Source organism: Myotis lucifugus, unplaced genomic scaffold (assembly GCF_000147115.1).
Source record: "Myotis lucifugus unplaced genomic scaffold, Myoluc2.0 scaffold_6, whole genome shotgun sequence".
Lineage (NCBI taxonomy): Eukaryota > Metazoa > Chordata > Mammalia > Chiroptera > Vespertilionidae > Myotis > Myotis lucifugus.
In genome coordinates this window covers 18,445,316-18,470,824 of record NW_005871054.1, presented here as the reverse complement: position 1 = coordinate 18,470,824, position 25,509 = coordinate 18,445,316, and the positions used below count along the sequence as shown (strand labels likewise).

At 37.5% G+C, this 25,509-nt stretch overlaps 1 protein-coding gene across 6 annotated transcripts in view; it reads right to left on the bottom strand.

Moving 5' to 3' along the window:
* ATL2 (atlastin GTPase 2) overlaps positions 1-25,509 on the bottom strand; it is a 42,813-nt gene that overhangs the window by 5,561 nt on the left and 11,743 nt on the right. For 5 of the 6 annotated variants that reach the window (XM_023747644.1, XM_023747639.1, XM_023747650.1 and 2 more), the window contains exons 2-10: positions 19,124-19,368; positions 10,338-10,472; positions 9,106-9,210; positions 6,492-6,542; positions 6,127-6,183; positions 4,812-4,904; positions 2,718-2,856; positions 1,594-1,721; positions 271-327 (exon numbers count right to left, since the gene is read on the bottom strand). In XM_023747644.1, the coding sequence (XP_023603412.1) occupies positions 271-327; positions 1,594-1,721; positions 2,718-2,856; positions 4,812-4,904; positions 6,127-6,183; positions 6,492-6,542; positions 9,106-9,210; positions 10,338-10,472; positions 19,124-19,324 (966 nt within the window). In that variant the 5' untranslated portion in view covers positions 19,325-19,368. The remainder of the gene's footprint in view (positions 1-270; positions 328-1,593; positions 1,722-2,717; positions 2,857-4,811; positions 4,905-6,126; positions 6,184-6,491; positions 6,543-9,105; positions 9,211-10,337; positions 10,473-19,123; positions 19,369-25,509) is intronic. The other variant, XM_023747666.1, reaches the window with a different exon arrangement.

The window sequence follows — 25,509 nt, the reverse complement described above, 5'->3', positions numbered from 1 at the left end:
AGCTAGCTTCTGCAACAGAAATGTTCCTACACTTTCTGAGCAACTAAAGAGAAGGTATTGAGGATTCTTATTTCTGGTGGCCTATCTGTGTGCAAGGTCTGCAATCTGTAGTTACCAAAAACTTCAGGACCCATGACAAGTACTGATTTAAATATCTGATATTTATATGCATGCAAAGAAGCACCACCCCACTTACAGCATTTACTAGTATCTCTAAAGCAAAGATTTTTTTTTCTCTTTCACAAGTACATACAAATACATACACACTACCTGAAGCATGGACTTTGGATGTGGAAGTTCCTCTCCTTGATAAATTTTAATGTAAGCCTAAAAATATAGAAGATTTGTTATATTGATAGGTTATACAATTTAGCTCTACAATCCAAAAGAAAGAAAAATCATAATATAAATATAAAAACAATCCACACTAAAGTCTAGGAAAGCCTAGACTTTAAAAATCATCCAGTCTCATTCCAACAAAATTAACCCTATGCTCAACATTATTAAATATACTTTTTTAAGTTGATTTCAGAGAGGAAGGGAGAGGGATAGAGAAATAGAAACATCAATGATGAGAGAAAATTACTGATCGGCTGCCTCCTGCACGCCCCCTACTGGGGATGTGCCCTTGGCCAAAATCGAACCTGGTAACTGAAAAGTCAGCAGACCAACGCTCTATCCACTGAGCCACACCAGCTAGGGCTCAACATTATTAAATGCCTATGTTGCTAAATAATATCCTAGAGAAATGTTTCTAAATATAATTCCAACATGCATAAGTTATTTCTCATATTCCAAAGTTATATATAAAATGCCATCCACTTTATTAAAAGAAACACATAATTCTCCACTACCAATGTTTCAACTAAATATGTTAGAAAACATTATAATTCAGTATTTTATTTTGACCAGCTTAAATTCTCTCTCAGTTTAAGAAAAAAGAATTATGTACTTGTGGTTTAAGAGTACGAAGGCAAGATGAGAGTTTTTAGTAAGTCCATATAGGAATCTTTCATCTCAACTTTCTATTGACTAAATTAAGTCATAACTAAACAAAGATAGTATGTATAAAATGACCAAAAATATACTCTTAGTTAACTGTGTTTTCCCTTCCACTTATCCATAACCACTATGAATAAATAAAGGTCTTGCTTTGTCTATCAAGCTATAAAATTTTGAAAAGAACAGAGGAAAAAAATACTACAAATAATTTACTTGCACTCAGAAACCAGTTCTGATACTTTCAGCAGCTCTTATCAAGTCCTCAGAACTCTGAGAGAAGGCTTTTGTAAGCGCTCAAGATGGAGAATTATGCTCCCAATCCCTACTGTCATTCACAAATGACAGTGGTATTACAATACAGTGAATGGTTCTTCTCTCCATATCAGAGCTGGAGAACAAGTAGGATAGTTCTGTAAACAAAATCACTGTCCAGAAGATACAAGGTGTCTGCTAGAATGTTAAATAACCTTAAATGATGATATACCAAATTCAAGGCAGATATTATACTTTTGCTTTAAAATAAATTTCTTATACATATGTCAGCTACATTTCTAGCTTAAGCAAAGTCATTTAATGTGAGAGTTTTCCTACCTTAAAATATTCTACAAGATCCCTGCAAGTGACTTTAGATCCACTTATCTCTTTTTCCACCAAATTCTCAGGGGCAAGTAGCAATGGCACCAGATTTCGAAGCTCTCGTTTAAAGTCTTCATCAATGTCTAGTGGACATGAAATCAGTCAATATATTAGTCCAGAAAAGCTAAGAACTACCCATTGGTAAGAGCTCATAAAGTTCTATTTCATGAAATAAGAGTTCACAGTATCTATTACTTAAGTAGATTAACTTTAAACTCATCCAAACATGTCATATCCTAGAAAAAAATATAGCACCCCCAACACTTCCCCTCACACCCCAAGAATTCTTTCAGTCAAATAATAAAGTGTAGACTACACAAACAAATCCCACATTAAGTATTAACTAAACCAGTGGTCGGCAAACTGCGGCTCGCGAGCCACATGCGGCTCTTTGGCCCCTTGAGTGTGGCTCTTCCTAAGCCTTAGGAGTACCCTAATTAAGTTAATAACAATGTACCTACCTATATAGTTTAAGTTTAAAAAATATGGCTCTCAAAAGAAATTTCAATCGTTGTACTGTTGATATTTGGCTCTGTTGACTAATGAGTTTGCCGACCACTGAACTAAACTATCCCTTTCAGAAGGCAAATAATTCAAAAATTTGTATTAATTGTTAAGATTTTTCCCAGCCATACTGTAAAAGTTTCATCAATCTTTAAGCCTTTTTCCATCATTCTCAAAATAATCCAAAAACAAACATAATGAAGTTATACTACCACCCCTGAAAAGGAGAGACTTAAATCTGGTTGCATCAATAGAATACACTGGTAAAGCTTTATAGCAGAAAGCAACCAGATGAAATACTGAAATGTTCTCAGCCTTCAGAACTTTTAGGACATCAGTGCTGAGCAACAGACCACATTATAAAATGTTAATCAGTATGATTAAACCAGAAAGCTGTTTGCAAAAAAAACCAATGGAAAATTAGAAAGACCACACAGAGCATTATAATCACATCATTAACAATCCATCAAAATATCCTCCAGTATCAAACACAAAATTTAAGGAATCATGTATTTTTAAAAACTTTCAGCCCCTAAAAAATAAGTTCTGATTTTAGCAAGAATGGGAATTCCCACCTTTCAATCTCCCATCAAAACTAGGATTAGTTGCAACTTTAAGACCAGGATGTGGTAAAAGGAAGCAACCAAGATTTGAGAAACAATTGTGAATGTGCTTCCTTACATTCTGTAGCTCTTCATGCTGATTTTGCTTTACCTGAGGGCAGAAGGAGACAGAATGAAGGTGCAAATAGGAGCAAAAAACTTTTTAAATAAAACACACACATACTCAATGCATGCACACTTAACTCAGATGCTATTCCAGATAGGTGTTTGACAACATAAAATTTTACTAAAGATCCATTTCTGACCACTTTGGTAAGACCCCACTTAGTCTTAAACCAGAAAAGATTGTTTTTTCCCCCCTATGTTAGCTGCCAAGGACATAAAAAAAATAAAAAAATAATAATTAATCATAATATCTAACACCAGAATAACAAATCATGGTTGAGATTTATAAACCAGATAATAAATTAAGAATCTGCCTTTAAAGTACTTACAATGGCAAAGAGAAAAACAAAGTATTAATCTGCCTACAAATAAAAGGGTCAAATAATAGCTAAAGTGAACCGCTCCAGCACAGTCCAAAAAACCTTAGAAATTTGTTAGGATTTCAGCTCTTAGTCCCAATGATTATTTACGATTAATGCTAGTTATCAATGTTTGGGGAAGAGAGCTTGCTCTGTATTTCCTGGAAGAAAATCTTAACTTTAGATTTTTAATAACTACTTATCCCAATATAACTTCTCAATAATCATTCTAAAAAATATACCAAAATACACCATTCATAATCAACAAAACCTGGAAATTACCTAAATCACTATCAAAAGTAGAACTGAAAAATCATTGTTTATTCATACAATGGAATACTGCAGAGCAATGAGAATAAATGAATAAGCTACATGCAACAGTATGGATTAATCTCAGAAACATAATAATGGACAAAAGAAGCTATTCACAAATACATAGTATATGATTCCCTTCGTAAAAAGTATAAAAACAAAGCCAGTTAGAGGTCAGGATACTAGTAGAGGGTTTGTGGCTGGGGGAAGGGTGGGTGTCAGTGGATGGAGGTGGGTGATTCAGGATGCCAATAACATGGTGGCTATGTTTAATCTGTACAAATTCATCAAGCTGCACACTGATGATTTTAAGCACTTTTCTATGTTACTTCAGTAAGACACTAAAAATCCTTCTTGGCTTTGAAGTACATAATTCTGAGTTTAGGTAGTATGCCTCATGTGCTGTGTGTTAATTTCTTCTGAACAAACCAGAGAAAATTCTTGATGACTAAAATGATCTCCAACAGTAGGGTCTAAAAACAAAAATGCCTTTCAAATAATCCAAGATTGAGGAGCTGGTTTTAATCTCATTTTAGAAATAAGACAACTATATTGTACCCAAAGTTTATTAATGCGGTTGAGAAACTAAATGTGTCATCACAGAGGCAAAGAAAATTGTATTAATCAAAACAGAACCCTCTCCCTTATGAATAAAGGGACCTTTATGTATCTTTTGTGTACGTGAGTGGATGGGTAGTATCTGACATAAGGGTTTCCCAAATAATGCCACGGAGAGTACCTTTAGGAATAAAGGATCATGTTGGCGAGGTTATTTTCCAGGAATGCCTTGGTGTGGCATCTGCATGGGCCAGGAGACTGGATGTTTGGGTTGTAGTCCAGTTATCAATAATTAGTTGAAGTGATCAAAAGCAAGTCACTTTTCTGGGTTCTAGTTTTGTACATTTTTATTTTTAAAATAAACTAGATGATATTTAAGATCCCTTTCTAGCTCCATATGCTGTCATTCTATGAGACAGTATTCCTTGGAGAGATGGCCTCACATGATCTGTGCTCAGTGCATGCACATTACATTATCCAGTCTATTCCAAATGATCAGAAGATCAGCTGGGCCAGAGAGGAACATGCATGCAATCTAAGTAGGTAAGTAAGTCATTGTCCTCTTTTCACCAATTATGTGTGGAGTCATCTGGGCTAATTGGGATACTCAATTTATTCCAAGGATACCTAGAGATTGGTAGTCTAAGCAGCAGTCCAGGCAGCCCACTCCTTCACCTCGCTTGGCACTTACACTCTCCTAAGTGGAGCTTACCTGCAATCTCTTTTCAAGGAATTGTTTTCCACCTTCCAAACCATATGAATGTTCATAAGGGTAACTCCAATCTCGAATCAAAAACATTAATGTCTATACACAGGGGGAAAAAGAAATCATTTTTACAAAATTTTACCCAAAAAGCCACTATTTTAACAATTGAAGCCAAATAAGGCCCTAAACCAGTGATGGTGAACCTTTTGAGCTCGGATGTGTCAGCATTTTGAAAAACCCTAACTTAACTCTGGTGCCGTGTCACATATAGAAATTTTTTGATATTTGCAACCATAGTAAAACAAAGACTTATATTTTTGATATTTATTTTATATATTTAAATGCCATTTAACAAAGAAAAATCAACCAAAAAAATGAGTTCGCGTGTCACCTCTGACTCGCGTATCATAGGTTCGCCATCACTGCCCTAAACAATCCTTATAAAAAAATTGTAGTATTAAATAGTTTAATACTGCTCATAGTTATATCAAGGGCCTACCTAAACTAACACTCCCAGACCGTATACCACCAAGCAATTGCCTCCATTTAAGAACTTCGCTATGTTTAAAGAGCCACCACAAGCAATAATGCAGGTTTTTAAAAATTAACTCCCCACCCAAAATGTGACAACCAAAAATGTCTCAGACACTGGCAAATATCCCGTTAGTGGTAAAAATACCCCAACTCAGAAAAAAATGAAACAGGACCAATAGAGTGTATTTCATCCATATCCACAAAATAAGCCTATAACGTGCCCAAGTATTTCATAAAAGTGATCACCTGAGCCAGACAAGACTGAGGCAGAATTGTTTTTAATAAATCTCTGTCATGAAAGGGCTCCACAGAAGCAAAGCAAATACTTCTAAAATAACTCCACCCAGATTAATTCTGACAATATTCTGTAACTATCATTTAAAAAACATGGGGATAAAAGAGCAGAAGGGGGGAGAAATATAAATAATTCTTATGAAACCAAAATAAAAAACAGGATTAACCTCAACTTGCAATATACCACACCAAAGAAGCCTATACTATTTTGTAGTAGTTTATCATGTTAAAAGAAATTTAAGTGACTGTCTTAAGTTTTAAAATTAAATAACATCTAATTAAGAATCTATAGTCATTTGTTCTATTTCCTACTAGTATTTGGTTAGCCTATAATTGATAAGTTGGTGATAACATTAACATAAATTAATATCAATTCTGCTGAATCTATTGCTAAAAATGAGTTTGTTGTAATGACCTGTTTTCAGTTACAAAATAAGATGACTTGATAGCTGTCCATAGGTAACTTTTAAAAAATGATAAAATGTTTATTTACCTGAAATGGTTTCTGGTAGATTTCTTCCATTGCAAGCCTGCCATACTCTGTAAATAACTATTAAATTAAGTTATTTTAAATAATGCCTCCAAAGAGATTGAAAGAAGACATCTGTAAAACTGTTTTACAACAAACCACTAGATGTCAGATATCATTTGAAAGCCAAGCATTTAATTTTCTAACAGACTGGGTGGGTATATATTAAAATTTAATTAATAAAAAGTTTAATGAATAAGAAGTCATTCATCAGTTTAAAATCATGCAGTATTAAATCTTCTTACAATGTTATAGGCTTTTAGGGGTAAAGTCACAATAAAGTAGGAATTAATTTTTCAATACGTGAACATACATTAAGTCTTACGTACTTGCAAGTGCTGAAGATCATCTTCTTGAATATTCTGAGACAAATTATATACCTATTAAAACAAAATTGTTTTTACTGGTATTTTATTTTGAATACCCAGCTGTGTATAGCTTTACTTATGGAAATAAAGGCTACTTTATACCTCAGTACAAATGAATCACTTAGCCACTCACTATCTTAATCTGTGGCACATGAAAAGGATATTCTCTTTTTTCCTAATTGTCAGGATAAAACATTCAGAGGGAAACAGTGGTAGTAAACTATAAAAATCATGAATACATGCATATGGGGCCTAAAAAGTGGCAGACTTTTAAAAAGGTATATTAAGTAGTAAGTTTTATTTTCCTTCTCAGGGTTACTTTAATGTTATTAAACAGTTTTTTTAAGTAAAGATTATTTTCAAAATTATTTTTTCTAAGTCAATGAATGTGAGGGGCATAATTTTACAAAGATAAATTCCTCCCTGATACTAGTACAATCGTAGTATATAGCTGATAGTTACTCGGTGGGTTTCTCAACTACCATCGATTCAAATATGGTTCTCTTTTTACATAAGTAAACTCATCAGACTAAATAATTTAACATGAAAATTGCAACAACCCGTGCTAACTGAAAAAAAAAAAAAATTAATAACAGTAGGTGGCACTCTCGCCCTTTCTGAAATGTTTAGGAAGCTTTCATAGACCAGAGCTGATGACGGAAGGTCTAAGTACTCTCAAGGAAGGAAAATTGGAGAAAAGATCCACTACATCCAGTCCTTCTGGCTCAGGTCTTCATAAGGTGACCTAGGCCACCACAGGAGAAAAATGGATGTCCACAGACGTCACTCTGCTAAGAAATAACGTTGTCTAAGAAAATAGGGTTGCTCAAAAGACAGAACAATTTGTTCTAACAGCAAATGAGTGATAATCTAGCTGAATCACTTGGAAGTCAAGAATATAAACAGCCAATATAGGTCAGCAAAATTAAAATAATATTCTCAGCTGACTAACTCCAAACAGATTACTTAAAAAAGTAACTAATGACTGAAGTAATTAAACTCCAGATTTAAACTTAAAACCAAGAAAATAAATAAATAAACAAACTTAAAACCAAAAGCATGACCAACCTATTTTTACCACACGGGCCTTAGCTTTTAGATAAGAGGTCCAGATCCTTGTCTCAGCCAGGTTGCAAATAGCAATGAGAGACAGGATTTATTCCTTTAGATCATGAGTACTTAACATACTGTGTTGCACTTAATAGATGCTCAATAATTATTTGTTGAAAGTATAAATGAAAGGAGGATCAATTTGTCATTGATCTATGAGCCAGACAGCTTATGTAAGGAAGGTGAGAAATCTAGCCTCAAAGACCAGGAGGAAAGCAATAATAAAATATAACTTTAACCTTCCTGGTTATTAATAGCTTACAAAGCACTTTCTTATGCATTACCTCATTTAGATCTCATATCTGACTGCACACAACCACTACATGTGAGATAGGCAAGATGGGTAAAATACTCATTTCATAGGTAAGAAAGTGGATGAGTGACCATAAATGATTATCCAAAACCAAGCCTTCTACTACCATAAAATTGAATAAACAAACAAGAGAAAACCATGGTACAAGTTTTAGGACAGAGAACTCCACCCCACATTATATTTTAAGGCAGTGGTTCTCAACCTTGGCTGCACATTAGAATCACCTGGGAATCTTTTTAAAATCCTGATTTCTGGGCCTCATCCTCCGGAAATTCTGTTTCTTTATTATAGAGTGGGGCCACATTAGTAACAAAGAAACAGAATTTCCAGAGGATGAGGCCCAGAAATCAGGATTTTAAAAAGATTCCCAGGTGATTCTAATGTGCAGCCAAGGTTGAGAACCACTGTTTTAAAGCAAGCCACAATGCCAGCTAATCTGAAGGGCTATACTGTGATAATATAAACACAAAGATGTGGCTTCTGCTTTCCTAAAGGGATCAGCAGTTCTGCCACCTTGCAAGATTAGAGAAAAAGAGGGTGAACAAAATAGACAAAGGAGACTGAGGATCCCCAATAGTATCATTTAGTTGATAGTGACAGATATCCCAAGCCCTATAATAAACAGAAGCCAGGCTGAAAAGTACTCCTCTTTTATCTCATAATATCCAAAACTTCCTTCCACTCAGACAGCTAGATACTTCAAATTGAGGAAGAATGGAAATGGGAACTTCAAGACTGGTCATATGTTCCAGATATTACTGGAAAGCAAAACAAAAATTCCAAGAGACTGTGACAGCATCACCTACAACCTACCACTGAGAAGAAACATTTCTTATGTCAGGAGTACATATCTGGCAGCCATATGACTGAATCAACTAAGGATAACATGCAATAATAACTTTTCCTTTAAAAAGAAAAAAAAGGCATTAGATACTATGAAGAAAAACCAAAGGAATTGGCTATTTATTGGTTTATTACTTTCTTGGCAAGCACTCAAAGTATACAATTTTATACTGTGAGCCAGAACAGCAAGCATGAAATGTAAATAGCTCTAACTTTAACCCTTTTTTCTCCGATCAAAAGGCATTTTGAGGAAGAGGAAAGGTATTAGGCTGATCTGAACCAATCATACCACAGCATCTTGTGTCTCACCTGGACTGAGCTAGTCATAGTGCTCAGAGCAAACACTGTTGCACAGTCTTTGATTGTTGACTGGCTATCGAAGGCACCCTGAGTATCCATTAGCAGCACAGCCACCTAGAAATTTAAAAGTTTAAAATACTAAAATATTCACCAATAGTGACTAAAAAAAAATCTATCTATCTATATATATATATCCTATATAATAAAACCCTAATATGCAAATCGACCAAACGGTGGAATAACCAGTTGCTATGACGCGCAGTGACCACCGGAGGCAGATGCTCAATGCAGGAGCTACCCCCTGGTGGTCAGTGTACTCCCACAGGGGGAGAGCTAAGGATCCCTCAGCAGACATCCCCCGAGGGGTCCCGGACTGCGAGAGGGCGCAGGCCAGGCTGAGGGACCCCACCCCCCCCTCCAGTGCACAAATTTTGTGCACCGGGCCTCTAGTATATATATAAAAGCCTAAGTGACCGTTATGACCCAACGACCAGAACAACCAGCCAACCACTCACTATGACACGTGCTGACCACCAGGGGGCAGACACTCACACTCAATGCAGGAGCTGCCCCCTGGTGATCAGTGTGCTCCCACAAGGGGAGCGCCACTCAGCCAGAAGCTTGGCTCACAGCTGGTGAGCGCAGCTGCAGTGGCAGGAGCCTCTCCCAACTCAGCGGCAGCAATACTGAGCAGTGGTAGTAGGCACAGCGGGCCGGGATGAGTGCGAGCAGCATGGTGCCCGGCTTGGGTTTCTCCCTAGCCGCCAGCCACTTGGTGCATTGCTACATCCTCCAAGGAGTCCCGGATTGCGAGAGGGCGCAGGCCAGGCAGAGGGATCCCCTTTCCCCCACATCCACCTCCACCTCCACCCCTGCCTGTGCACAAATCCATGCATCAGGCCTCTAGTCAAATATAAAATAATAAATGCTAAAATCAGTAATTAGGACAAGAAAAGTACTCTAAGTTAACTATCTCACAGATTTTGACATAATAATCCATATACAGGGTGGGGCAAAAGTAGGTTTGCAGTTGAGAGTACACAAAACAGAGTTTATTCTTTTATTATTATTTATTAATTCTTGTATTACCTTCCATATAAACAGCTGTAAACCTATTTTTGCCCAACACTGTAAGTTAAAGTTATCAGACATTAATAGTTCTGTATTGTTTTAACTTTTAATACTAGAAAATAGCTCAAAAAAGAATACAGGAGAAAACACAGTAAGTATAAATATTTTACTTTTGTTCCATCAGGTCTGTCAATCACAAACACTTCATTCCAGACTTGTATGCCTGTTGTTTCTCTTTCACAACCACCTCGCCATGTAAAGCCAGTCAATGGTTCGTTGTTTCCACCAATCCAACTTTGATGATCCTGTTAAAGTCAAGCATAAACGTAAATTAAACACAAAAACTAAGAACTAGAAATACAAAAATCACCCACTCTTTATTTTACAGATGAGGAAGGTAAATCCAGTGAGATTAAAATACACTGGAACATTACACAAGCAGTTACAAAAGCAGTCCCAAATCTCATCTGAGGGGGTCCATCAAATATGGTCTCTCTCACACCTAAACCCTCTTAAATCTGCTCACATTTTCACTCTCTATGCTTCTAGATAAGTGGAGTCACAACACTTTTCCCCATTTTGGAAAGTTTTCTTATCCTATATAATAAAAGCCTAATATGCTAAGTGTCGAACCGTTTGACCATTCAACCAGTTGTTATGACGCATACTGACCACCAGTGGGCAGACGCTCCAACCGGTAGATTAGCTTGCTGCTGGGGTCCAGCTGATAGGGACTGGACAAGACAGGCTGGACACACCCTGGAGCCCTCCCTCGGTCCCTTCTTGGCCCAGATCATGCACCAGTGGGGTCCCTTGGCCTGGCCTGCGCCCTCTCGCAATAAGGATCCCCTTGGGGGGTGTCGGAGAGCTGGTTTCGGCCCAATCGCCACAGGCCAGGCTGAGGGAGCCCACCAGTGCATGAATCTGTACACTGGAACTCTAGTGTTTAATAATCATAAAAATAGCTACCATCTATTTTGACATCAAAGTTCCAGACAGAATGACTGTCAAAAACAGTATATATCTCTTAGAATAACATATACAATGTTTTCACACTAGCTTAATGTTCTCTTAAAAAAATATGGACTTTAAAAATAACCACAAGACTTGCTTGGAACCTGATTGAAACAATCCAACTGTAAAAGTCTCTTTCAAATCCTAAAAAAAATCTGAACCCAGAGTGGGTATTATATTAGATGGTATTAAATCAGAACAAAGTTGATTCTTTGCTATGATAATGGTATTATGGTTATGTTATTAATATTAATATTAACAGAGTCCTTTTGTTAAATATGCATGTATTTATAGTGAAAGGCTATATCTGCCATTTGCTTAAAAATGTTACAGCAAAAACAAAAAAGAATTGCCTAGCCAGCATGGCTCAGTGGTTGAACATTGACCTATGAACCAGAAGGTCATGGTTCGATTCCTAGTAAGGGCACATTTAAAAAAAAAAGAACAAGTGTAACAAACAAAACAGTTGCAAACATAAGAGATATTAATCCAACTATATCAATAATCACTTTAGATATGCATGATCTAAAATAAAGCAATTAAAAAACAGAAACTGTCACTATGGATAAAAAAGACCCAACTATTCATTGTCTACAAAAAACATACACAGTTTAAATATAAAGACACAGGTAGGTTAAAAGTAAGGAAGTTATACCATACAACCACTAATCAAACAAAAGCTAGAGTAGCTGTACTAATTTCAGACAAAGCTAACTTCAGAACAAGGAAATTATCAGCATAAAGAGTGGTATCTACACTAATAAAAGACAAAGATGCTAATTGACCATACTTTCACTATACTCATCAGCCAATCAGAAGAGTATGCAAATTAACCCAACAAAGATGGCCATTAAATTTGCATACTGCAGGCAGACCTTGCTGCGCCGCCCTGGGGCGGGCGGCAGCGAGATCCCAAGCCACTGCCCCCCTGCCCCCCGCCAGCGCGGGATCTGGGCCTGCCGTGTGCAACCGGGGGAGACGGGGCAGGAACCGCGGGATCGGGCGTGCCATCTGCCACCAGGAGAGCGGCTCTAAGCCAGCAGGTGGTTATCTCCCAAGAGGTCCCAGACTATGAGAGAGCACAAGTTGGGCTGAGAGACACTCCCCCCACCCCCTCCGCCAGTGCACAAAAATTTCTAGTTACATATAATAAAGGAACCAATTCTCTAAGAAAACTTAACAATCCTTAAAGTGTATGTACTTCACAACAAAGCATCAAAATATGTGAGGCAATACTGAACATTTGAGGAGAAATAGACAAATCTACTGTTATACTTGGAGACTTCAACACCCCTCAATCAGTAACTGACAAATGCAGCAGACAGAAAATCAGTAAGGATATAGCTGAACTGAATAGCACCAGCAATCAAGTGAATCTAACTGGAATTATAAAACATTTCATCCAACAAAAGAATACACATTCCTCTGACTCACACAAAACATTCACCCAAATAGACCACATTCTGGGGCAAAAAACAAATTAAAAGGAATAGATTATACAAAGTACACTTTCAGACTTCAATGGAATTAAACTAGAAACCAATTAACATCAGGGCTGAAAACCCCAACAACACACTGGCGTCTAAACAACACACTGTGAAATAACATATGGGTCAATAGAAATTTTTAAAACATTTGAACTAAAAGAAAACAAAAATACAACTCATGAAAAAGCAGTGCTTAGAGGAGAATTTATAGCATTGGGTGCACACATTAGGAAAGAAGATAGAACTAAAACTAATCATCTAAATGTCCACCTTAGGAAATTAGAAAAGAAAAGCAATATAACCTAAAGCAAACAGAATACAGGTAGAGCAGAAACCAAAAAAACTGAAAAGAAAAAAACAGGGTATCAATAGGAAAAATAAAAAAATCAACGAAACCAAAATATGTTCCTTTGAAAAGATCAATGAAATTTATTTGAGAGAGAGAAAAGACAAGTTAATAATATCAGAAATCAAAGAGGAGTTAAAATTATTAATTCATGGACATCAAAATGAAAATAAAGAAATATTAAGAACTCTATGCCGACAATTTTGATAGCTTAGTTGGAATGGACCAATTCTTTGAAAGACACAAACTACCAAACTACATATACAAAAATAGGATTACCTGAATAGACCTATATCTACTAAAGAAATTTAATGAATAACTAATAGCCTTCTAAAAAATTAATGAACTAAAGCCCAATTTCACTGGTGAATTCTACTAAACATTTGAAGAAGAAATAACAAACACCATTTCTCTATAAACTCTTCCAGGAAATAGAAGCAGAGGAAACACTTCCTACCTCATTCTATGAGGCCAGCAATATCTTAATACCAAAATTAGCTAGACATTACAAGTAAGAAAAACTAAAGATGAATATATCTCATGAACACAGATACAAAAATACTCAGTAAAACATTAGCAAATTGAATCCAACAATGTATAAAAGGAATTATATATCACAACTAAGTCAGATTTATTCAAAAGATATAAGGCTGATTCAATATTCAAAAAATTAAAAGCATAATCCATCACATCAACAGGATAAAGAAAAATCACATGATCATATCAATAGATGCAAAAGAAAGCTTTTGACAGAACCCAACATCTATTCATGATTTAAAAAAACAAAACAGCCCTGACCGGTTTGGCTCAGTGGATAGAGTGTCAGCCTGCAGACTGAAGGGTCCCAGGTTCGATTTCGGTCAAGGGCATGCATGTACCTTGGTTGCAGGCACATCCCCAGTGGGAGGTGTGCAGGAGGCGGCTGATCGATGTTTCTCTCTCATTGATGTTTCTAACTCTCTATCCCTCTCCCTTTCTCTCTGTAAAAAATCAATAAAATATATAAAAAAAAAAAAAGAAAACTTCCTTTTATAATAGCATCCAAAAATAAATTTAAAAACCAATAAAATTTACTCTGCAAATTACAAAACATTTTTTAAAGAAATTAAAGAGCTAAATAAATGGGAAAACATCCCATTTTCATGGACAGGAACACTTAATATTAAGAGAGCAATACTCAAACTTTCAGCCTCAAACCAATCAACAGAATCCCAGTTAATCTCCCATAGAAATCTGCAAGCCAAATCTAAAATTCATATAAAACTAGAGGCCTGGTGCATGAAAATTCATGCACATGGGGGGGTCCCTTAGCCCAGCCTGCGCCCTCTCACGGTCTGGGACCCTTGGGGGATGCCCACCTGTTAGCTTAGGCCTGCTCCGCAAGAACAGATGATCTAAAAGAAATAATCATAACCTTGGGTAAGGATTTTTTAAAAAGGTAATGGTCACATGAAAATTCACTGCCGACAGGGCTGAAGAGACTGGGGGACTCCGGCGGCAGGAGCGCCACCCGGCAGGGCTGAGAGGACTGGGCGCCACCATCTTGTGGCTGTGGGCACTGCCATCTTTTTGAGAGCATGACGGTCAATTAACATATTACCTCTTTATTATATAGGATTATTATATAGGATTGCAAGAGACCTACAATAGATAATCTTGAAAAGGAAGACCAAAATAAGAGAACTCTCACTTCCTGATTTGAAAACTTATTACAAAGCAACAGTAATCAAGACAGTCTGGTGCTAGTATTAGAAAAGATATATAAGTCACTGAATCAGAATTGAGAGCCCAGAAATAAATTCACATGTCTATAACCAGCTAATTTTCAACAAGGTTGCCAAGACCAATGGTAAAAGAATAGTCTTCCCAACAAATGGTACTGGGACAACTAGATAGACACATACAAAAAAATGAAACTGAACCCTTACCTCACACCATTTTTATATACAGGTATATAAAAGTACTATGTATAATTAGTGAATACATGTTAAACTATGTTAATACAATTATAGCATTATTCATAAGCCTAAAGATGGAAACCCAAATGTCTATTAAGTAATCAATCTATATATATAAAAAGCTAGTGAACAGAACGCCATAACAACCGGAACGACCGGTCACTATGACGCTCACTGCAGCCAGAGAACTGGCCTGATCTGGGGGTGGGGCCAGCCGGCCAATCTCCCTCGGCCCTTCCCCCCCCAGCCCCACCCCAATCTGCCCACAACCTGTCCCACCCACCAGCCCCACCCCGATTGGCCCACAGCCCCTCTCCCCCGGCCGGCCCCTCTCCTGAGTACCCCCTCTAATTGCCCCCCATACCCCAATAAGGGGCAGGGCTGGCTGGCCAACCCCCTGCAGCCCCCCCCCCCATAGCCAGCCCCTTCCCCCGGTCGGCCCCACCCCTGATCGCCCCCCCCTACCCCAATAGGAGGCGGGGCCGGCCGGCCAACCACCTGCAGCCTCACCCCCAGCTAGCCCCACCCCCGATGGGCCCACACCACCCCTGTCAGGGGCAGGGCCCACCAGCCAACCTCCCGCCATCTCCTCCTCCTGACAGGCCCAGCCCCAATCCGCCCCAATTGGGACCGGGCCGGCCAGACCCCACCCATGCACAAATGTGTGCACTGGGTCTCTAGTAAATAAAATCTGTCATATCTATACAATAGAATTATTATTATCCTAAAAAGGAATGAAGTACTGATAATGCTACAACATAAATGAACCTTTAAAGCAGAGGTCCTCAAACTTTTTAAACAGGGGGCCAGTTCACTGTCCCTCAGACATTCCACACATGCGCACTGCGGGCCCGGAACGAGTTGGCTGCTAAGTAGGACAGGCAGCGGCAGCAAAAACACCCGGCGGGCCAGATAAATGTTTTCGGCAGGCCGCATGTGGCCCGCGGGCCGTAGTTTGAGGACCCCTGCTTTAAAGTGCCCTGACCAGTGTGGCTCAGTTGGTTGGAGTGTCATCTGTATCGTGGGTTCAATTCTCGGTCAGGGCACATATCTAGGTTGCAGGTTCGATCCCTGGTTGGGGCATAAGCAGGAGACATGTGTGTGTATCTCTCTCTCTCCCTTCCTCCCTCTCTAAATAAATACATGAATAATAACACTGAGTGAAAGAAGGCAGTCACAAAAGACCACATATTGCCCAGCCAGTGTGGTTCAGTGGTTGAGCGTCGACCCATGAACCAGGAGGTTACAGTTCCCCTCCTAGATAGGGCACCTGCCCAGGTAAAGGCTCAATCCCCAGTGTGGAGTGTACAGGAGGCAACCAATTGATGATTCTCTCTCATCATTGATGTTTCTCTCCCCCTCTCCCTTCCTCCCTCTGAAATCAACAAATAAAAAAAAACTAAAAACAAACATATTAAAAAAAAAGAAAAGACCACATATTATATCACTTCTGACCTTCTTTAGCTAGCATGCCATCTTTGGTTAATAGGTTAATGAAATAAATATAGGTTAATGAAATAAATCCAAAACCATTCCATTATTTCTCCCCCTTTCATCTCCTAGGAAAACTATAACCCACCATTAAATCAGTACAAGCATGTTATCCTAAAAATCAGACACTGTTTAATGCAATTTTCAATTAAGAGAGATTACTTATATCAGGAATTCTACATGGAAACCTTTTGAATAAAAATTAATAAAAATATTTCAACTTAGAAGCTACTAATTAGGTATGTAACAGCACTCAAGCCCTCATAACTTTCTATGGCTTCAGTGTCTTCCCCAGGAGAGGGGGTAGGAATCCTATTAGCTAGAGACTGCAAATACATGTGTGGGCTGCTATTCCTCCTCTGAACAGCCCCTACTAAGTGATCAGAGATGGAATCACAAATAGCACCTGAGGTGAAACTTATCTGTCATTGCCAGACAAGTGATCTAAGCTTCCTTCCCCTTCTAGCATTTTACTGTCTGTGACCTACTTGAAATCAAATACATTTGCAGTGAACAGCTCAGGCACAGATAGAGACAATACACTCAAACTAACTTAAGAGGTTGGAACCTCAAAATACAGAAATTCTTTATCATCTTTAAATGTACAGTGTACTTTTAAAAGGATATGCCACTATTTATACATTCCTCTATTTCAGATGTGAAACTCAGGGGGGGAAAAAAACAAGTTTAAGTGGAAAAACTTTAAAATACTATCTCTTTCTCAATTTCCAATATAATAGTATTCTTGAATATGAACTACATTCTGATACTCAGGCATACTTGAATATTCCTGAAGAGACCCCTATAAAAAAAAAATTTCCTGAAAAGCAGATGCATACCCAGTTACAGATTATATATATATAGAACTCAAAAAGGTGAGCACCTTGACCAATATTTAGACCAGCAGTCGCCAACCTTTCGGACCTCATGGACCACCAGTGGTCCAAGGACCACCGGTTGGCAACCACTGCTCCAAAGGTTTCCTTAAACCAGCAGAGCCCAACCTTTCAGACCTCACGGACCACCAGTAGCCCGCAGACCACCGGGTGGCAATCGCTGATTTAGACAATTACATAATTCTGTCAAAGTGTTATTTCTAGCATCTTTATGTGGCTTCTAAATGTCAAAATGTCAAATGCCCTCAATAAAGCCTTCCCGCTAAATGATCCATTCCAAATTTCCAGTTCTTTCTTGGTCTCTATCAAACTCCCATTCCCTCAGCCCAACTTGCATCTGTTATAAAAACATTCTGATTCAAATGGAAACAAACTTTTTTTTTTTTTTTTGCTTTTTTCAGGGAAAAAGTCAGAGTCGGAGGGGTGCAAGAGAAGAGGGAAATAACAGTTGTCTGGCACCATAAAGAAGTGAAAATATGTAAAGAAAGGGAACTCATTGGCCAAAATATAAAATAAGTGCTTACACAGGCCAAGTATTGTGCTAGGTGCAGGAGATATGGTATTCAAGATAAGGCCTACACTTGACAGAGGTTTACTAGCCAGAAAAAATAAGTAATAAAGTGGTATCAAAAAAAGTAGTATCGCCAAACCGGTTTGGCTCAGTGGATAGAGCATCGGCCTGCGGACTGAAAGGTCCCAGGTTCGATTCCGGCCAAGGGCATGTACCTTGGTTGCGGGCACATCCCCAGTAGGAGGTGTGCAGGAGGCGGCTGGTCGATGTTTCTCTCTCATCGATGTTTCTAACTCTCTATTCCTCTCCCTTCCTCTCTGTAAAAAAAAAAAAATCAATAAAAAAATTTTTAAAAATTTTTTTTAAAAAGTAGTATCAATAGAATACATGACCTGTGACTTGAGTATTGGGAGGAGGACATAACTTAGTCTTAGACATCTGGGAAAGCCTCCTGTGAAGATTAGCCAAGGGCACAGCAACATTTGAGAAAAAACATGACACACTCAAGGAACTAAAAACTAGAGGATACGTTTATAAACAAAGGCAAGAGATGAGTCTAAGAGAACATGGAAGACACTATAAGGGACTCAACTTCATCTCAAAAAGTAACCTTCACTGAAGGTGAGTTGAGGAGCATAGATGTCCTTCTACAAAAGTCTCTATCAGCCTACCCCACCCACTGGAAAGGTGTTCAAGAAGGGGAAGGTATGAGGAAATAACAAAAAGGGAGAGACTTTGGAGTATATTCAGTCATCTTGGATTAGAGCTGCAATGCCTGGAACATAGATGCTCAATCTTATGCATCAATATCTATTATAAGCAAAAAGGAATTATAGAGATGAAGAGCAATCAAGAGATCAAACATATATTATTGTCGTAACTGAGAAGTCTTTTTTTTTAAATATATTTTATTGATTTTTTACAGAGAGGAAGGGAGAGAGATAGAGAGTTAGAAACATCGATGAGAGAGAAACATCGATCAGCTGCCTCCTGCACATCTCCCACTGGGGATGTGCCTGCATCCCAGGTACATGCCCTTGACCGGAATCGAACCCGGGACTCCTCAGTCCACAAGCCGACGCTCTATCCACTGAGCCAAACCAGTTTCGGCGAGAAGTTTTATTAAGAACTGGTTTTTGTAAAACTAAAAATACAGCTCTTACTAGTTTTTGTCTATTAACTTTTAAATAAAATTGATTGGTTGGTAGAGTTTGTTGTTTTTAATTGGGTTCAATTTAAAAGACACTATTCACCTTGTTATACATATATCTAAGCATGAAGTCCAGTAGAAATGATTTCCCTTTACGAAAAGCTCCTGCCACGGATACTACCACTATGTTAAGATCACGAATGTGCTCCTGTAGCAATATCTGCTCCAAAGCTTCTTCATCAAGCTCAAAGTTATGGTCATCTTCATGAGCAAGAACAATCTGTACTGGACATGGTTTCTTCATAACCTCATCAGAGTTTACTAGGTTCTCATCTTCATAATCCTCACCTAGAATTTAAAAAAAGGAAAACATTACTTGAATTCCTGCATTACAAACTTTTTCTAAAGGATCACAACTAAGGCAAAATTTCAATTAACTTCCCATACCACCCCCCTACCGGAATCGGGGGACTGAGGAGTCCCGGGTTCGATTCCAATCCCCCCCACACACACACCTTATAACCATCTGAAAATATTTACAAGTGATGGTCAAGTAGAGGTTGGATTTCCCATTCCTTCTATAATAGGACCAAGAATACCAGTAAGATTTCCCACTATATCTACAATAATAAAAGCGTAATATGCTAATTAGACCGAACAGTCTGACTACCTTCCGGACGAAGCCAGGGCTGTGAGGGCCAAGCCCCTTGCACGAATTTCATGCTCTGGGTCTCTAGTATACAGATAAGCAGCAATGCTAAGTATGGCTTCTATCTCAATTAAGTCTTTAACAGCTAAATGTGAACAGTAGATGTTGCTGCATTATTCCATAAACAACTTTTGCTACTGTATGCACACAGAAACTAGTTGGGGGTGGGAGGATCAATTGCACCTAATAATTCACAATCTAATTTTCCTTGTAGGTATTGCCTGAAAATTATTCCAAGTTACAAAGATTAAAACATGTATGAAATGTAAACACTTTTCATTCTGTTAAGGTCCTCAGAAGTCTCCAAAAATGCGACTATGATAAAGCTAACGAGTCCCTAATTTAATTAGAGTAACCCAATAGTACATGGTAAAGCAAAGCACAGGATTAATGTTTAGTGCAGCGGTTCTCAACCTGTGGGTCGCGACCCCTTTGGCGGTCCAATGACCCTTTCACAGGGGTCACCTAAGACCATCCTGCATATCAGATATTTACATTACAATTCATAACAGTAGCAACATTACAGTTATGAAGTAGCAACGAAAATAATTTTATAGTTGGGTCACAACATGAGGAACTGTATTTAAAGGGCCAGAAGGTTGAGAACCACTGGTTTAGTGGAAGACACAAGAAAAATGGTCAGTGAGGTGCACAGTTCTAACTTAGTTTCAGCTACCTCCGGTGTTCTTTTTCACCAAATACCACAGCCACCACCTTCAAAATTACACAGCTCGCCAAAACAGCTACATAAACTCTTCCTTGTCCACCCAGCACACCTGAAGAAAGTAACTCTTACAGAAGAACTTTACTAAACAATGTATCTCTCTCAACTGAATGGGAGTAAAAAGCCGGGTCAGGCTGTAAACACAGACGACAAACAGCAAAACTAGTTAAAGCCCCATTGCTACCTCTCTATAAGCCTAAACTGGCAAAGCCTAAAACTGAAATTGCTTTACTTTCAATACTCTACCCTGCTTTTGTGTCCTTTATTATAATTAGGATTCCCACAATAAGGATCAAAATTCAAATTTCTAACTATAAACACTATGACCAACTCAAAACCAAGGATTGTTGGCAATTAGCTGATGCTAATCATCCAGCTAAAAACCAACCTGGAGTTGTGCTTAGCAAAAATAGATGCACTCGGCTCTCCTTTTTTGGGGGTACATTTTCTTAAATTTTGGAACTTTTTGCTTTCACTATAATCTCAAAAAAAGTAAATCACCATAATGTCAAAAATGTTTAAGTAAAAATATTGTCACTCTAGAAATAAAGCATGGCACTTTAAAGTCTACAGAAGTAAGGAATAAAAGAATACAAATTATCTTCCAAGTTCAAACTATCATGTTCAACAAAGCACAGTTGTGAAGGACAAGGAAATATAACTGAAGAAAGCATAGACCTCTAGGTCAGTACAATTACCAGTAACCTTGTTAAATGTGACAGACTGACTAACAATGTGGACAACTTGATAGAATGCATATCCGTAAATCCATACAACTGAATCAAAGAGGCCATTTCCTTATAAAGGCACAATCTACAGTCTTCAAATGCTTAAAAACTAAACAGGTGAGCTAGTAAAGGAGTAAGTTTTTAGCTGAAAATATTATTTGAGAAGTTTAGGAAGATAACTGACTGGCTCTGAAATTCAGTGGAAAGTATTAAGTGCCATTACAAATGCACTGTTGCCTGGAAGAGAAGAAATTGCTATTTGAGATCACTGTCAACAAAACAGAATTTCTCAGAAAGTGAATGCATTAGTAAAACCAAGAAAGAAAAGAGCAATGCAGAATTTCAAAGCAAACTTGATCTGTTAGAATTTCACTCAAAATAGTTCATCAACAAAGCACTTTCAAAGTGGAAAAGCAAGAAATCATTGAAGATACTAGATAGTCACTCTGGATATAATTCTAAGGTCTTTATCAAAATAATGTATTAGCATTATGATGTAATGATTACTAGATAATATGTTTATATTGAACATCTAGTTTATATTCCTAATGTTCTTAAAAGACTGTCCAATATTCATTTCTTTTCAAGATCAAGTATGATACAGAATGAAACAGATTTCCTAAATCCGATTCCCAATTAGAAATAACACACACAGGAACCAATTAAGTAGTGTCTAAAGTCCTGCATAAATAGAATCCAGGTAGTCTTCACTCTAGAAATGGGGACTACAAAAAGGCAGCAATGCACCATGATTTTGAAGACTACTAGGGGAAAAACTGATGGGATCCATCAGCGATTTTCAACTTTTTTCATCTCATGGCACACATAAGCTAATTACAAGGTATGTGCAGCACACCAAAAATATATTTTTTTGCTGATCTGACCAAAGAAGGGTATAATTTTGATTCATTCACACCAGATGGCTATTATTGTTGACGGTTGTCATCTTTTATTTGACAATCTAAGAGAAAAGAGGTCAGTGCTCCTGACTAAAATAGTCAGGTATTGCATGTTTTACAATTTCCTGCGGCACACCAGTTGTAAATCGCTGCCTTATATACAATTATAGGCACCCAATTATTTAGAAAGTCACTTTGGAGCAAAAAGGGTACTGCGGCTCGGCAAACCGCGGCTCGCGAGCCACATGCGGCTCTTTGGCCCCTTGAGTGTGGTTCTTCCACAAAATACAGGCTCTTCCACAAAATACCGACTTCTGCACATAGGCCACGACGTTTCAATCGCACTGTACGTGCGCCACGGGGGTAGGTAATTATTACTTTTTTTTTTGGTAAATCAATCAAAAGTGTGCCTATTTTTTGGTCAGATTGGCAAAAAATACTTTTTTGGTGTGCTGCAGAATTGTAGTAATTAGTTTATGTGTGCCATGAGGTCTTTCTTTGTAAGTTTAGTGATGTTTTACACATGCCTAGACCACTAAAGGGCCAGGTCTTATTAATTTAGTATTATTTCCTCTATAGCAGTGCTTCACAAACTTTTAACATGCACATGAATGACCTGAGGATCCATGTTCTGATTCAGTAAATCCAGGGTAAAGCCTGAAACTGCAAACTTCTAACTCCAACATGATACCAACACTGCTGGTCCTCAGGAAATAACAGAGTACCCAGGATCACAATATTTACAGGTGTTTAGTATGTAAATATTTTATTTCATTTCATGTAGTTTCAACTGATGATAAAGTTCCCACAGAAGAAAAAAGTTTAAGCTCAACTGTAATTATCCATTCTTCCTGGGAGACCACTAATACTATGACACAACTAACCACTCCATCCTGGCTACCTACTTTAAAAATGTAAATATAAGAAATATTTTAATATGTTGACATGATATATAGCTAGAGTTGAAAACTACTGGTAAGGAATCATCATCAGTCACCTGGGTAAGCTTTTATAGTAGTGCTCAACTTCCCCGCCCTGGCCCCAAATAGGTACTGCCTGGAGTAAGAATGACAAAGACACAAACTTGGACTTCAATAAACTATGTTTTTGAAAGAGAGAAGAAGCTATTAGCCAATCACTTACTAAAAAAAAACAAAAAAAAAAGTTTGAACTATTTGCTCCTATAAAATAATGTTATTAAAGAACTCATAAAGTTAAACTTCTCTCATATGAAACTGGAACTACAATGCAAGTTGCCAAAATAAAAACTTTATAGACTCCTGCAGAGGAACTATTAACAATGTCAGATATCAGATATGTGGGGGAGAAAGACGTTTTACACTACCCTCTTTCTAGAGTCTTACAGCTGGTCTATTTAAATTGATTTGAGACAAAAAAAAATTTAATTATATATTGATATGGGAACCCCCACAAACATGACAGGTTCAGAGACAGAAAGTAAATTAAGACGGCTCCCGCGGAGTACGCGCAATTCACGCGAGCCGACTTAACTCGTTTCCAGAAGGGAGAAAGGTCATTGGCAGGATGGTAAAAACAGAAGTTCAGTAAGTAGAAGTTTGCCCTGCCCTATAGATAAGCCATAAAAGGTTATCTTTGGTAATAACTCTTATTGTGGGCAAGGCCCCCAATTCAGATTTTTCTAGGTAATTAAGGAGGGGTAGCGTCTCAACTGCCTTCAGTGCAAAATAATTCATTGGCCAAACTGGCACATCTTGGGGAGGCCTATTCTGGGCCCCTTCAGATAACGTCCCCCATTAGCTTTACCCCTTTGACCAACAAGACGATCCTAAATCACCAAGTTTTAAAAATGCTTTTAAAGAGTATATAATGTAGGTCATCTCCTTCTTTCATTACTATCAAGTCAAGAGATAAACAAAAAGTTGTTTTCCTATAAGATTTACATATTATTTTGCACTTGAAATCTGTTTCCATAGTAACCAGCACTGATGCAACAGAATTTCTGCTGTTCCCATTTTAAGAACACTGAATCATAAAAATTCCTTCATGCATTTATCAAAATAGATGAAGACAAATGTAAAATAGATTACAAATATATCAGCTAAAAGTATTTTCCCAAAGCTTATCATCAAATATTAAGTAGTTCTTAAAGAATACATTTGGATATCAGTGTACTTTGAGATAAAAAATTTTTCAACTTAAATTAATTTTAAATTAGATATTTTAAATGAGGCTGGAGTTTATAAAGCAATTTTGTTGGCTAGTTAAGAAATGCTAAAATGAGTAATGGCTCATGGAACTCTGAGCAACAACACAAATTCAAAAAAATTCTATTTAGGCTCTGCAACTTAAGAGTCCTCATTTAGGTTCTTCTCTATTTTCTTCTAAAGGAAAGTCTTGCAGAAAATCTCACCCAAGTCACCCCAAGACTCTTGCATCTGCTCTTTCTTTGGGGAGTAGGGGTATACTGTTCTTTGGTCCAAATTTTTAAACAATTAGAGTACACAGTAGTGAAACTTTTTCAATTTAATTTTTAGATAACTTTGTTCATATGCTAGAGGAATTCTTACATATATGCACATGAAGAAAGAGACAAGGTCTCTTGTTTCCTGAAGCATTGTTTGTAATCGTAAAAATAAAAATTGGAACCTAAATATCCATGAATAAATAAACCATGAAATAGAGAATTGAAATTATGAATAAGATCTAAATGTGCACACATGGATAAACCTCAAAACAAATGTAAAATGAATATAAAGTCAAGCCACAAGTACATAGGTTAAGCCACTTACTAAAAAAATTTTTTTAATATGCCACAATACTATGTATTATTTAGGGAAAATATATAGACATTTTACAGAACTATTTAAAAACCAGGAAACATATATATCATTTCAAGAGAGGCATATATCTGTGGGGGGAAAGGAAGGAGAGAGATGTTGGGAGAACACTTCAACTACACAGTAACACTTTATTTCTCTTTAAAAAAAAAAGGATTCTAAACAAACATGGCAAATATTAACAGATCTATGCAATGGACATTTGGGCATCTATTAAAGTTTCCTGTCATTTTAGTAAGTTTGAAATATGTTACAATTGTTTTTAATGAAGTATTTTAAACTGCTTCAGAATTTACTTTCACTGAGACTCTGACTTATGCCAGGCACTGTGACAGGAATCCTCTCAACAACCCTGTTTTAACAATTATTCCCATTTCAGAGAGAAGGAAATGCGGATATTCAAACAAGTTTAAAATTTCTTTTTCTTGAAGATTCTACAGCTGAAAGAAGTATATGCATCAAGATTCCTACCTAGGTTTTTATATACCAAGCTGTCTTTAAATGTTACAAGACCAACCACTGTTCTCACTCAGGTGATATAGTCATAGAAAGGAGACTAAAATAAATCAGTCCTACTTTTGAATTATGCCCTGATATCAGCTCATCCATT